At 35.8% G+C, this 16,267-nt stretch overlaps 1 protein-coding gene across 4 annotated transcripts in view; it reads right to left on the bottom strand.

Moving 5' to 3' along the window:
- Positions 1 to 16,267, bottom strand: part of CCDC14 (coiled-coil domain containing 14) — a 39,058-nt gene that overhangs the window by 6,665 nt on the left and 16,126 nt on the right. For 3 of the 4 annotated variants that reach the window (XM_027536135.1, XM_027536152.1, XM_027536163.1), the window contains 5 exons: positions 13,965 to 14,201; positions 13,758 to 13,852; positions 12,379 to 12,877; positions 9,974 to 10,115; positions 6,053 to 6,135 (listed from right to left, as the gene is read on the bottom strand). In XM_027536135.1, the coding sequence (XP_027391936.1) occupies positions 6,053 to 6,135; positions 9,974 to 10,115; positions 12,379 to 12,877; positions 13,758 to 13,852; positions 13,965 to 14,201 (1,056 nt within the window). The remainder of the gene's footprint in view (positions 1 to 6,052; positions 6,136 to 9,973; positions 10,116 to 12,378; positions 12,878 to 13,757; positions 13,853 to 13,964; positions 14,202 to 16,267) is intronic. The other variant, XM_027536143.1, reaches the window with a different exon arrangement.

The following is a 16,267-nucleotide window of genomic DNA, read 5'->3' on the forward strand; positions in this document are numbered from 1 at the left end:
TAAGGGGTATCAAATAGTGAGAACTCACACAAAGGAGACCACTTGAATACAAGACCCGGCATCACCCAACCACCAGTAGCACCCTGTGCAGGACATCTCTAAACAACAAACAAAGCAAAAATACAAACCCAATCATTAGCAAACAGGATTACCACCTCACTCACCCTTGCCCATGAGAGGAAAAAACAAACAAACAAAAAACTCAGCACAAATCCCACCCTATACGAAGCTTACACAAACCACTGGACCAACTTTAGGAGGGCAGAAACCAAAAGGAAGAAAGAATTCAACCTTAAAGCCTGAGAAAAGGAGACCTCAAACACAATAAGTTAAAAAAAAAATGAAAAGGCAGAGGAATACTACATAAATAAAGGGACAAACTAGAAACACAGAAGTCCAAATAAATGAAGAGGAAACAGGCAAACTACCTGAAAAAGAATTCAGAATAATGATAGTAAAGATGATAAAGAACCTTGAAAACAAAATGGAGAAAATGGAAGAATCAATTAACAAAGACCTAGAAGAATTAAAGAATAAACATACAGAGACAAACAACACAATTACTGAAATTAAAAATACTCTAGAAGGAATCAATAGCAGAATATCTGAAGCAGAAGAACAAATCAGTGAGCTAGAAGATAAAATGGTGGAAATAACTTCTGAAGAGCAGAATAAAGCAAAAAGAATGAAAAGAACTGAGGACAGTCTCAGAGACCTCTGGGACCATATCAAATGCACCAACATTCAAATTACAGGGGTCCCAGAAGAAGACAAAAAGAAAGTGTATGAGAAAATTTTTGAAGAGATTATAGTTGAAAATTTCCCCAACATGGTAAAGGAAATAGCCAATTAAGTCCAAGAGGCACAAAGGGTCCCGTACAGGATAAACCCAAGGAGAAACACACCAAGACACATACTAATCAAACTAACAAAGACTAAACACAAAGAAAGAATATTAAAAGCAGCAAGGGAGAAGCAACAAGTAACAGACAAAGGAAACCCCACACACTTAACAGCTGATCTTTCAGCAGAAACTCTGCAGGTCAGAAGGGAATGGCAGGACAGAGTTAAAGTACTGAATGGGAAAAATCTACAACCAATTTATTGTACCCTGCAAGGATCTCATTCAAAATTGATGGAGAAATAAAAAGCTTTTCAGACAAGCAAAAGTAAGAATTTAGTACCACCAAACCAGCTTTACAACAAATGTTAAACTGACTTATATAGTCAAGAAATACAAGAGAAGAAAAAGATCTACAAAATCAACCCCAAACAATTAAGAAAATGGCAACAGGAATATATATATCAATAATTACTTTAAATGTAAATGGATTAAATGCTCCAACCAAAAGACACAGACTGGCTGAATGGATACAAAAACAAGACCCATATATATGCTGTCTTCAAGAAACCCACTTCATATCTAAAGACACATATAGACTGAAAGTAAGAGGAGGGAAAAATATATTCTATGCAAACAGGAAGCAAAAGAAAGCTGGAGTAGCAATCCTCCTATCAGACAAAATAGACCTTAAAATAAAGAAGATTACAAGAGATAATGATTACATGATACAAGATTACATAATGATCAAGGGATCAATCCAAGAGGAAGACTTAACAATTGTAAATATCTATGCACCCAACATAGGAGCACCTCAATACATAAGACAAACACTAACAGACATAAAATGAGAAATTAGCATTAACACAATAACAGTAGGAGACTTTAACACTCCACTCACACCAATGGACAGATCATCAAAACAGAAAATTAATAAGGAAACACAAGTCTTAAATGATACATTAGATGAGATGGATCTCATTGATATCTTCAGGACATTCCATCCAAGTGCAGAAGAATGCACATTCTTCTCAAGTGCACATGGAACATTCTCCACGGTAGACCACATCTTGGGTCACAAATCAAACCTCAGTAAATTTAAGAAAATTGAAATTGTATCAAGCATCTTCTCTGATCACAATGCTATGAGAGTAGATATCAATTACAAGAAAAAAAACTGTAAGAAACACAAACACATGGAGATTAAAGAACATGTTTCTAAATAATCAACAGGTTACTGAAGAAAGCAAAAGGGAAATCAAAACATTTCTAGAAACAAATGACAGTGAAAACAACAAGTCAAAACCTATGGGATGCAGCAAAAGCAGTCCTAAGAGGGAAGATTATAGCAATACAATCCTACCTCAAGAAACAAGAATTAACATCAAATAGACAACCTAACTTTACACCTAAAACAACTGGAAAAGAAGAACAAAAAACCCCCAAAATTAGTAGAAGGAAAGAAATCGTAAAGATTCAAGCAGAAATAAATGAAAAAGAAATGAAAGAAACAATAGTAAAGATTAATAAAACTAAAAGCTGGTTCTTTTGAGAAGATAAACAAAATCGACAAATCTTTAGCCAGACTTATCAAGAAAAAAAGAGAGAAGAATCAAATCAACAAAATTAGAAATGAAAAAGGAGAGATTACATCAGACAATGCAGAAATACAAAGGATTATAAGAGACTATTCGGAGAAGGCAATGGCACCCCACTCCAGCACTCTTGCCTGGAAAATCCCATGGATGGAGGAGCCTGGTGGGCTGCAGTCCATGGGGTCGCTAAGAGTTGGACAAGACTCAGCGACTTCACTTTCACTTTTCACTTTCATGCATTGGAGAAGGAAATGACAACTCACTCCAGTGTTCTTGCCTGGAGAATCCCAGGGACGGGGGAGCCTCGTTGGCTGCCGTCTATGGGGTCGCACAGAGTCAGACACAACTGAAGCGACTTGGCAGCAGCAGCAGCAGCAGCATAAGAGACGATTATGAACAACTATATGGCAATAAAATGAGTAAACTGGAAGAAACGGACAGATTCTTAGAAAAGTTCAATCTTCCAAGGGAAGATATAGAAATTATGAATGACCCAAATACAAGCAGTGAAATTGAAGCTGTGATAAAAAAAACTCCCAAAAAACAAAAGCCCAGGACCAGATGGCTTCACAGGAGAATTCCATCAAACATTCAGAGAAGAGCTAATGCCTATCCTTCTAAAACTCTTTCAAAAAATTGCAGAGGAAAGAACACTTTCAAATTTATTTGCCGAGGCTACCATCACCCTGATACTAAAACCAGACAAAGACAACACAAAAAAAGAAAACTACAGGCCAATATCACTGATGAACATAGATGCAAAAATCCTCAACAAAATCTTAGCAAACAAAATTCAGCAACACATCAAGAAGCTCATACACCATCATCAAGTTGGGTTTATTCCAGGAATGCAAGGATTCTTCAATATATGCAAATCAATTAATGTGATACACCATATTAACAAACTGAAAGATAAAAACCGTATGATAATCTCAATAGATACAGAAAAAGGATCTATTTTTGCTTTTGACAAATTTGACAAAATTCAGTACCCATTTACAATTAAAATTCTTCAAAAAATGGGCATAGAAGGAACCTACCTCAACATAGGAAAGGCCATATATGATAAGCCTACAGCAAACATTATTCTCAATGGTGAAAAACTGAAAGCATTCCCCCTAAGATCAGGAACAAGACAAGGGTGTCCACTTTCACCACTATTATTCAACATAGTTCTGGAAGTCCTAGCTACAGCAATCAGAGAAGAAAAAGAAATAAAAGGAATCCAGATCAGAAACGAAGAAGTAAGGAATCCAAATTGGAAAAGAAGAAGTAAAGCTCTCACTGTTTGCAGATGACATGATACTGTACATAGAAAACCACAAAGACAGTATCAAAAAATTATTAGAGCTAATTGGTGAATTTGGCAAAGTTGCAGGATACAAAATCAATACACAGAAATCACTTGCATTTCCATATACTAACAATGAAAATTCAGAAATAGAAATTAAGAAATCAATCCCATTCACCACTGCAACAGAATTAAATATCTAGGAATAAACTTACCTAAGGAGACAAAAGAACTGTACACAGAAAATTATAAGACTGATGAAATAAAGACAGTATAAACAGATGGATATATTACCCATGTTCCTGGGTAGGAAGAATCAATACTATGAAAATGACTATACTCCCAAATGCAATCTACAGATTCAATGTGATCCCTAACAAATAACCCAGAGAAGGCAATGGCAACCCACTCCAGTACTCTTGCCTGGAAAATTCCAGGGACGGGGGAGCCTGGTGGGCTGCAGTCTATGGGGTTACACAGAGTCGGACACGACTGAAGCAACTTAGCAGCAGCAGCAACAAATTACCAACGGCATTTTTCATGAAACTAGAACACAAAATTTCACAATTCATATGGAAACACAAAAGACCCTGAATGGCCAAAGAAGTGTTGAGAAAGAAGAGTGGAGCTGGAGGAATCAACCTTCCTGACTTCAAAATTAAACTACAAAGCTACAGTCATCAAGACAGTATGGTACTGGCACAAAACAGAAATATAGACCAATGGAACAAGATAGAAAGCCCAGAAATAAACCCATGCACCTATGGGTACCTTATTTTTGACAAAGGAGGCAAGAATATACAATGGGGCAAAGACAGCCTCTTCAATAAATGGTGCTGGGAAAACTGGCCAGCTACATGTAAAAGAATGAAATTAGAACACTTCCTAACACAAAGACAAAGACTATACACAAAGACAAACTCAAAATGGATTAAAGACCTAAATTAAGACCAGAGACTTATAAAATTCTTAGAGGAAAACACAAGCAGAACATATGATGACATAAATCAAAGCAAGATCCTCTATGACCCACCTCCTAGAGTAATGGAAATAAAAACAAAAGAAAACAAGTGTGACCTGATTAAACTTAAAAGCTTTTGCACAGCAAAGGAAACTATAAGCAAGGGGAAAAGACAATCCTCACAATGGGAGAAAATAATAGCAAATGAAACAACTGACAAAGGATTAATTTCCAAAATATACAAGCAGCTCATACAACTGAGTGCCAGAAAAACAAACAACCCAATCAAAAAGTGGGGAAAAGACCTAAACAGACATTTCTCCAAAGAAGATATACAGATGGCTAACAAACACATGAAAAGATGCTCAATATCGCTCATTATTAGAGAAATGCAAATCAAAACTACAATGAAATATCACCTCACACCAGTCAGAATGGCCATTGCCAAAAAATCTACAAACAAATGCTGGAGAGGGTGCAAAAATAATAATAAAGATAAAATGTTATTTATAATTCTGCTGTACATGAAATGAAAAAGATTTCTGGGACATGCTTTACCAATCTTTCCTTTAGCATGTGAGTTTTTGTTGGGCTTAGGAAAAGTTCCCAAGAATACAAGAAGAAATCCCTGTCTTTTCCTCTAGTTACTGTTTTTTTTTTTTTTCTTTTCTATTACTTTAAGCTCTATGAGCCATAAGGACAATCTGGCAACATCAGTCAAAACTGAAACAGTAATACTCTGACTCAGCAATTCTATGGCTATAATCTACAAAAACAGTCACACATGGGCACAAAGACATGTACAAGGGTTTTCACTGGAGGATTATCTGTACTAGGAAAACAGGGAAAGTATCTAGATATCTATCAGCAGAGGACTTTAAATACATTACAACAGAACTACATAAACAGAATATATACTTAGTTTTAATACGAAAAAATAATATTTATGTATTTTGATAGAGAAAAATATCCACTACATAATAAGTGAATAAATGCAAGCTGCAGGAGTATATACTGTGCAATCTCATTTTTACAAAAGAAAAATACATATGTAGTTCTACTAGGACTCATCTGTTAATAGCAGATACTCAGTAAGCATTTATGAAATAAATCAATTATAAATGAACAGGAGATATGTGAAAGGAAATACAGACTTTAAAAAAAAAATAGGATTGAATTATCGGGAATAGCACAAATCTTTTATTTTTGTGTTTCTATACTATTTTAAATTTTAATGAGTATCATTCCTACTTTTTTGACAAATAGTCCACTTAAGACAAAGTAATTAAGAAAGTTCAATTCTTTATCAACATTTTCAGAGCCATAAAGAGTTCACAATCAGTCCTCACAATTCTTTTACCTACATTCAAGGCTGCATTCCAGAGAACCAGATGCCTTTTGAGTTTTTTCTCGTTCTCTAAGTTGCTGGTTCAAAATTCTCAATTGCCTAAATGAAATAATGAAGAAACATGAATGCAAGAATCCCAAGCTCATTTTAGAGTGTACATGTGACAGCCTATTAAAATAGAGAACATAAACAGTGGCACCTACTAGGAGAGCAGAAGTCCATCTTGTCCCTAAACATAAGACAAAAACCAAACAAACAAAACCACACTACTGCTATTATTTTAAGACCTGAGATAATTTTTAAAAGATTGCCCAGGATGGCATAAAACCCCTCTTCAACAGAAAAAGGTTAACTTATTTTTCCTCTTCCCTTTTTTGTTCTCTTATCTCTTCAGTGATTTCCTTGTTTTTCTATTTCTTTCATTTCTATCTCCTCTTGCTATTTTCTTCTGTCTTCCTTCTCAGGAAGTATTTTCATTACTGTAGTGATTATCTACTTTTAAAAGATCTGTTGTAATTATGAACCAGAATTCCTACAAGGACCAGCTGCTATCAGACAACTAACTGCTTGGTTTGTCACGCAGTGTAAAAACTGGGAAACAAAAACTTATGCTGCTACTAATTTCTTTAATAGATCTAAAGGTTAATGGCTTTATTTAAGCAAAGAGAATGCCAATAAGCACCACCTCTACCTCACAATGAACTTCATAATATATAGCTGCTTCGCAAATAGGAACATACAAAAGGAACTGCAAGTGTTTACTTCTAAGAAGTTAACATTAAAAAAAAAAAATCTCTAATACCTTTTGAGAATTATTATCTGGAAATATTCTGTGCTAAAGTATCACTGTTATGAAATCTAAAACGATAGATCCTACCTCACATCATTTGTATATATTCATTCAGGTTGGATTAAAGAGCTAAACATAAAATATAACAACAAACAAACAAAACTTAACAAGTTTTAGGTGGCAATCTACATAATCTTAAGTGGGAAAGGCATTCCTAAGCAATACTCAAAATCTAGCAATCATCAAGGAAAAAAGTAAAGGATTTAACCACATCAAAACTGAAACTTGTTCTAGAATTAGCAGTCTGGAAGAAAATATCTGCTACACATATAACAGACAAAGGGGCTGTAACATTGAAGAGCTCCTACAAATCAGTAAGTAGGGAAAGAAAACATGACCAATAATAAGAATGGGCAATTCACAAAAGAAACAGAAGAAGCTGATAAGCATATGAAAAATTCTCAGCCACACTAGTATGAAGAAATACAAATTTAAAACAGGAGATATTTTATGACCACAGGATTCACAAAAATAAAAGGAAACAACACTGTAAAATATATACATATATATTTATTTGGCTGCACCAGGTCTTAGTTGCAGGATCTTTAGTTGTGTGTGTGTGTGTCTCTCTGACTCTTTGTGATCCCATGGACTTAGTTGTGTGTGTGTGTCTCTCTCTGACTCTTTGTGATCCCATGGACTTAGTTGTGTGTGTGTGTGTCTCTCTCTGACTCTTTTGTGACCCCATGGACAGTAGCCTGCCAAGCTTCTTGTCTATGGGATTTCCCAGGCAAGAATACTGGGGTAGGTTGCTACTTCATTCTCAAAGGAAATAACACTTTTTGTTGGTGGACAGGATAAGGAAATGAAATATCTCATTTGGTAGGAGTCCCTACTTGCTCCTTCTCAGGTTTCTTTCACAGGCTTCTCCTTCTGTGTTCTCTGCTTAAGAAGCTGTTATTCCCCAGCAATGCACCCTTGGTTGTGTTCACACTCTGTACGTTCTTAGTGAATTGAACACTTACACGCTGATACCAAACCACTTGCTTTTAATCATTATTGTCTCCAGTACCTACACAGGGCCAGATCTGTAGCAAATGCTCAATAAAAATGTGGTCAGTGAATAACTCCCAAGCTTACATTTCTATCCTGAATCTTGTTTGTGGGTTCCACTCATACCATACATGTCTCCAGAGGGTCTAAATCTTAACTCACTAGTTCTCCCACTACATTTTCTAACTAAAAAATAAAATGAAATAACAATCTATTCTTCCTCTAGTAACTTCCATCTGGGAGGATTATGTTATCATGTGTCAAATTATCAGGCCAAAGCCTGAATGCCACACCCCAGTTCCTCCCCAGTTCCATTTCATTTCTTTGTTCCTCATGGGTACATAATGGTCTTGTATTTTAGTTTAAAATCAGGAAATGGTCATGAGTTCTAACTTGCCCTTTAAATATTACGGCACTCACTAGCTTAACTGGAACCCCCCACAGCCTTCATCCAGGAAATTCTGGAATGTGCCACAAGGTCACAATGAATGGGTCACTACAGATATTTTACGGGTAGGGACCTGTGTCAGGAGTCTCACATAAACACTGTCCAGACCCAAACGCCAAACAAACAATGCAGCTAGCCATTTTTTTTAATGCCACAAGATGGCAATAAACACCAAGAAAGTCCTGAAAGATCAGTTTTCTGGCTAAAAAGGAACAGGAAGTTTCAAAATGTCCAAACCCGTTTTTGATTGAAAATGCTGAAAAACACTTTTGAATGAGCCTATGCATTCCAATTCTTATTTATAACAGAGATTATGGATGATTCTTTCCAAACAAAGATTAACAAAGAGACACAAAAATTCCTACTTCTGCTGGAAATCTCATTCTGCTAAAAAAAAAAAAAGCATATCTGACAAATTCTTCATTTTTCGATAATTTCATTTTTGGAAGGTCAGGTAAACGGTGGCAGTAGCATGATATATAATCTTTGTCCTCTAAGGACACAGCCAAGAAATGTTGGTGCCAAGTCCGAAGAATTAGGTTAGACATAAAACTAATACCTTTTAAAAAAATTAAAAACAAGCAGTGACCAATAAAGTAAGTTTTATTTTCTAAAGTGGCTTATAAATTAGCTCCTAAAGCAATTTTAAAATGTTCTGCGACTTACCCAGTGTCACAGTGTATAAGAATTTGCCTGCCAGTGCAGGGGACACAGGTTCAATCCCTGGTTTGGGAAGACTCCACATGCCACTGAGAAACTAAGCCCGTGCACCACAACTGCCGAGCCTGCAGGCCGCAACTACTGAAGCCTGAGCACTGAGAGCCTGTGCTCTGCCCTAAGAGAAGCCACGGCAAGAGAAGTCCACACACCACAACAAAGAGCAGCCCTGCTTGCTGCAACTAGAGAAAGTCCACGAAAGCAACGAACACCCAGTGCAGCCAAAAATAAAAATCAATCAATCAAAGAAAAATGTTCTAAGAAATAGAAACAAATAACAACTATTGATATTTCCTACAGTCACAATATCAAGATAAATAATACGCAAAGACTAAGTTCTGGGCTTCCCAGGTGACTCAGCAGTAAAGAATTCCCCTGCAATGTAGGAGACCCAGATGCGATCCCTGGGGTCAGGAAGATGCCCTGGAGAAGGAAATGGCAACTCACTCCAGTATTCTCACCTGGGAAATCCCGTGGACAGAGGAACCTGGCAGGCTACAGTCCATGGGGTTGCAGAGTCGAACATGATTGAAGCAACTGAACACAAGCACTGCATAGCCTGAAAATGAAAGTGAAGGTCGCTCAGTCGTGTCCGACTCTTTGCGACCCCATGGACGATACAGTCCATGGACTGCATAGCCTAGACTAGCCTAATAAATATCCGGATGTAGTTCACTTTGCTCTCTATTTGTTACCAACCAAGCGACAACAGATGTGAAAAAGTTGTGAAAAAATACATACTAGTGGGCAGAAATAATGGAAGAGTTAGAGACTGCTGTCAGTATTTGGAAAATAGGGGATTAAGAGTATAAATACAGTGAGACTATGTCTACTTTCCTTACAAAGCCCTAGATATCTCATTAGGTATTTTTGTTCTGGCCATAGGACATCTTTGCATGGAGACAAAAAAGTCAAAGAGCAATTCTTACCTGCGTAAATGAGCGTTTTCACTTCTTAGTGGCTGCATGGCCAGTGCTATTTCAACCTGAATATTTGTGTTTGCACTTACGGCTGGAAGCAGAGATATACACATCTCCAGTTCTGTAATCACCCTCTGGATTTCTGAATCTTCTATAAAAAACAGAAGAAATGAGTAAACACAGTATTATAAATTGCTGTTTTGATAAGATTATTCACATGTATTACTAAAAAAGAAAACATTTCACATATATACATATGTACTATAAACAAACTCAACTCAGTTATTTATGAATTTATTATACAAATCCTATTTTCCTTTTTCCTGCAGTCTGCATTTCCTTATTGAGAAGAATTCTAAAGATTTATGTTAAGTCACAGAATTATTATATCAGTGATTTTTTTTTCAGTTAAAGTGTCTAGTAGGAAGATGGTTATATATATCTCCTAGTCCACATGTTCCTATAATTACTAAAGGGTTTCTTATAATTGATTATAGTATTAACAACACAACCTTTGATCCTGGCATAAGCAAATAATTCACTTCCGGTGATTCATTTTGGAAATATATTGAGGGAGGGTCTACTAAGATAAGGTTTTATTATTTAATTTTATAAAGTAAATTTAACACAACCGGCTACACTTCATTTGATGCAGCATCAAAAGCAGTATCATTTTTGTCATTGACTGTGGGGAGTGGATGATTTGGGAGGTGGCAAAAAGATACAGGTAGAAGGTAGATTTTAGATCTCTTGTCCTTTTATTTTTGTTCATTTTTATTCAGATTTTCTGTAAACTGCTAGAGAAATGGTACAGATGAATTTATTTGCAAAGCAGAAATAGAGTCACAAATGTAGCAAAAAAGCTTATGGCCAGCAAAGAGGGAGAAGGTGGGATGAACTGGGAGATGAGGGTTGATATACATATAGTACTGTGTAAAAAACAGATCACTAATGAGAACCTATGGTACAGCACAGGGAATCCTACTTGATCTATGGTGACCTAAACAGGAAGAAAATTTTTAAAGAGTGGATATATGTATACATACAACTGATGCACTTTGCTTTACGGGAGAAACTCATACAACATTGTAAAGCAGCTATACTTCAATTAAACAAAAATTTCTGGGAAATGAAAACATTTAATAAATATAATATTAACTGTCTGATATCCAAAAGAGATAAAGTATTCAGCTACAAAAAGTTAATCAATTCCACAAGTATTTTAACACCTTAATGGAAAGTTTACATGCATACAGTAATTGTGCCCAATTACAGAGCAGAATGCTCTGCAGAGGGGTTTTTGCATGAAAGCATTAGAAGCAGAGACCTGGGCTCCACCATTTTCCTGCAATGTACCTTAGTCAAATTACTTAATTCTTGAAGCCTAGGTTTCTTCATGGTTAAATGGATAACAACAGTACCTCATGGGGTTGCTGAGAGGATTAAATGAAATACTGTTCTCCAAGCCTCAGTTTCCTCATCTGTAAAATGGGGACAATAATAGTACCTCATAGTGTTGCTGTGAGGATTAAATGAAATAATGCATATAAAACACTTAGCACAGTGCTGGGCACATGCTAGGTGCTCAATAAGTGATAGCTAATATTACTACTATTATAATTGTTACCAATGATTAAGTATTCACTTAAGAGAATAATAATGAATTAACAGTCTGAAAATACAGGAGATTTTAAGATACTGAACCACAGGATTAATAGTGCTACATCCTAATAATACAGATAAATTTTAAGATTTGGTAACTTTTTTGTCAGACTGCAAATATGAGGTACTCAATTAGAACTTCCATAATCAATTACTGTGTTTTCTAGATGACAAATGTGTAACTAACTCCAAGTGAAAGTCATTATTCAGAATATACATACATAATGAAAATGAATACAACCTGGCTCATAACTCCACCCAAGATATTTTTTTTGATTAATTAAAATATCTTAAGAGTGAACTGAAAAGGGCATCAGAAGATTTAGGTTCCTTCTCAAAGTGAGATTTGTTAAACATTGTAACAGTTATTAAATAAATGATGAGAGGAAAACTTTTACATCTTTTTAAAGTAGGAAACATTATCACTCTGTTCTAGGGAGTTAACCATGTCCTCCAACCCCTTAAAATTTATCTCTATGAATTTTCTTTGGTTGAATCTTTTCAAGGTCCCTTTGAATCAAGTAGAATGAACACACACTTACAAGTAAAAGAATGATATTCCCTAGCACGTTTCAAATCCACAGGAAACAACAGGGAGCAAAAACCCACAAAATAAGAATAAAACAGACAAAACTCATCTCCTCATTAGCATAAGACATACTTCTATGGAAAATATCACAAACTTCATGTTGATTATTCTGAATTTAAATGATGACATGCCACAGAAAATTATAAAGAAAGTACTTATCTACCTTGTTCTGCTACCAGGGCCTTGAGCTCTCCCAACAAATACTTGATAGTTCTAACTTTTTCAGCACTCTGGTTCACGTTTTTTGCCTTCTGCACATCCTTTATTCTTGAATCTCCCAGAGGTATGTTTAAATCCTTTCCTTCACTTCTGACCTCACCAATGTGTTTGTTAGTACATTTTTCTTCATGAGTAGCCAAGAAAGCTGGCTGTAATAGGGTGGGGCTGCGGAGAGTGGGACTGTCAGGATGAGAACGCAACAGTTTCATGTATGTCTGGAAACACTTCAGTAAGTCCGGTTCCTCAGAAAGTCTTTTCGGCAGAACCCCGTTAGCAAGACCCAGTTGCTGAAATGTTGGAGTAGCTGGTTTGCCAGTTTGGGGCAGGTTACATGAAACTCCAAGACAGGTATTGAAGGAATTCCTTACAACATCATCAGTACAGTTCACAGAAGTTGTTCTTCCTTGTGATGCAAACTGACTGTCACCATCAGTCTGAACTTCCTAAAGAAAGAAAAAAACAAGCTAAGACTTCAAAAATAATGAGCACTGACTTGTGGGCATTAACTACAATAAACTCAAATGAAAAATGTTAGAAGATGACATTTGCAGGATGGAGTTACAGATTACCAGTGAATAAGTCAATTTCCCCTTAGCTCATTATTCTGCATTTTTAAAGCTTAATTAGTTCACTCAGTAATATGGGAACATTATAAAGCCACGACCAAAATAGATTGTTTACATATATCATAAATGGTTTAAAGGCATCAAAAATTAGTCTACTTTGGGACTAAAATAAACTTCCACTTTGGGAAATCACAGTGTAGAAAATAAGCTGAAAAGGCTTCTGCATAAACATATTTAGAGAAATGTTACAGTAGTAAAAAATTTATTTAAATGTCTAACCATAGGTGAGGAGTTACACAGACCATGGTATATCCACTAGAGTAGTAAGAACTTAGTAAAAATTTACAAAAGGTAAATCACAATTAAATGTTAAGTGGAAAAAAGCAGCATGTAAAACTATATAAAATTTAATTATGATGATATTATTAAAAGAAAGTTTACTTAACAAATTAAAACCAGAAAATGAAACCTACACAAAGAATTAAATGACTGGAACATGCTCTATCAATGTGTTAACAGCAATTGTGCTTTGCTGGTAGGTATGGGTGATTTTTTTTTCCCTAGTAATCTTTTTCCTTCGCCCTGCCCACCACTGTCCTTAATTAATAGGCAAACTTTTCTAATAAAAAATAACTCAAAAAATAATTGGTCTTTACAGCCTAGAGCATTAAGATACAATCAGCAAATGAAATTTTCTCTCAAGATGACAATTTCTAAAAGCAAATCATTACTTATATAGTATATAAACTGCACTCACAGAATGAACCATCGGAGGGCAGGGTGGCTGCCGAGGTACCCGGACTGGGATAGAGGTGGGTAAACCATAACTAGAAGGTGAAGACGTCGGAGATTCTAAAAAGTAAAAGGGAGAAAAAGTCATTCACATCTCAGACTGCTTATACAATTACCAGGCAACTTAATTAGAGCTTATATTCATGCTTTTTAAAACGTCATTCATACTAACCAGAACCAGACACAGTGTGGCAAGGTGCAGTAGGAATTCCATTAGGGTTGTTCTTTGAAGCCAAGTTATTCATCAGTGACATTTGAGTCTGCACATGTTCGCAAAGAGCTTGGTATATTAAGGGTGAATACATTCCACAGTGGTCTTGTAGTGACCAGTTTTGCAGTATATCTGATGAGTCTCTTTCACTTCCAACAGAAGCATCATTAGGTATCTGCTTCTTCTTATCTGAAGATACTAATATGGAAAAAGGGGGAAAAAATTTTCTGAAATATGGTTCTTTTCAAAAACCTTTACCAAAGGTATTAGAGGAAAAAAGGGCTCTCAAAAGTAACTCGATTCATCACATACTTTACAGAGTGTGATCACCCCTAAAGAAAATCACCTCAAATTCTTTTTTTAAAAGGAAGTAATGAATCAGGTTCTCCTCAAAATTAACTTACACTATGTCTTTAAAATCTCTATTAAATGCTACTCATAATGCACTTGAGTTGGGAAAGGAGTCACTGGAAGGACTGATGCTGAAGCTGAAACTCCAATACTTTGGCCACCTGATAAGAACTGACTCACTGGAAGAACTGACTCATTGGAAAAGACCCTGATGCTGGGAAAGTTGAAGGCAGGAGGAGAAGGGGACGATAGAGGATTAGATGGTTGGATGGCATCACTGACTCGATGCACATGAGTTTGAGGAAAGCTCTGGGAGATGGTGATGGACAGGGAAGCCTTGCGTGCTACAGTCCATGGGCTCACAAAAAGTCAGACACAATTGACTGACTGAACTAAATGGAATGTTCTTGAGAGGGAGAATGGAACAGAAAGATAGAATACCTTGTACAATTATGATGCTTTGATGATAATGATGATAATAACAGCAACAATAAATAAATCAGAGCTTTTAGAGTGAGAAAGTGAATTTAATCTACACATTGAGCTCTCAAATAAGACCTTAACCTGATATTTAAAGTCTCAAAAGCCTAACCACAACATAATTTTCCAACCATCTTTCCATCATCCTCAACGAAGAAATCTTTCAATCCAGTCAGACCAATTTAGACACCTACATGCTTTTCTCACTTTCCTATACTATTACTCATGATGAACCATACCTTTCAATTCAATTCTACCTAACTCACCAAAGCTCATCTGAAGCCTTCTCCAGTCATTTCAGTCTAGTGACTGCTCTTCACCATGCCAGAGTATATATTGTCTATACAAATCATGTATCACTTGGATACTGTACTATATTGCTTATCTTTCACTCTCTTGTCTGTTTGACTAAACTATAAGCTTCTTTAGGCAGGGCTATATCAGAGTACAAAACAAACTTAGAAAAACATATACTTTTTGGCAAAAGCTTACCAAAGCTAAACATATATTTTATGATATAGCAATTATATTTCGGGGAATATACCTGGCAGAAATGAGTATTACATCTACTAAAATGTGTACAAGAATGTTCGCAACAGCTGTATTAGCAGTAGCCCCAAACTGAAAACCCAAACAGTCATGAATAGTAGAAGTGGATGAATTGTGGTGTAGCCATATGATGGAATACTATATAGCAATGGAAAAGAACAAAGTACTGATATACTCTGACTGCCTATATGAAGTTAACAGATATGATGCTGTGTGAGAGTCAGACACAAGACTACAGTGTAGAGCTGCATTTTCACAGTGTACATGAAGTTCAAAGATAGTAAAACTATCCAATTGAGAAAGAAGTCAGAAAAGTGTTTATTCAAGGATGGGGAGACAGGTAATAATGAGAATACTGACGGATAGGAGCCTGGTAGGGTACTGAAATCGTTCTTTATTTTCAACTGGGTGGTCAACTACATGGATGTACACATATGCAAATATCTATTGAGATTTATACACTTGCTTTATTAAAGTTAATCCTTACTTAAACAGTGAAAAGTTTAAAATGTTTAAATGGTATGGAATTCCCTAAATACATACACAATTTACTGAAAATAAAAACACTGCTAAAAGCATAAAACCTACAAGTAAAAGCAAAACGTTAAAGGCAAATGAAATATTATAACCAATAAACACAGAAAACTACTACTAAATTATTATTGGACTATGAAAATGGTTGGAGATACTGGATGCATCTATTTTGACTTGAGTTATTCTTTCCTTTGTAATAACCTATTGCTGTGAACATACTTCCCTGGCTTGCATATGAGCTCTAACAATTACTAGCTGAATAACTTTTGGCAAATTATTTAACCTCTCTTGGACTCTTCTTCCTCATCAAAACAATGATGATAATACGAGCATTACCTGTTTTATAATAC

This window comes from Bos indicus x Bos taurus, chromosome 1 (genome assembly GCF_003369695.1).
Source record: "Bos indicus x Bos taurus breed Angus x Brahman F1 hybrid chromosome 1, Bos_hybrid_MaternalHap_v2.0, whole genome shotgun sequence".
NCBI classification, from domain to species: domain Eukaryota; kingdom Metazoa; phylum Chordata; class Mammalia; order Artiodactyla; family Bovidae; genus Bos; species Bos indicus x Bos taurus.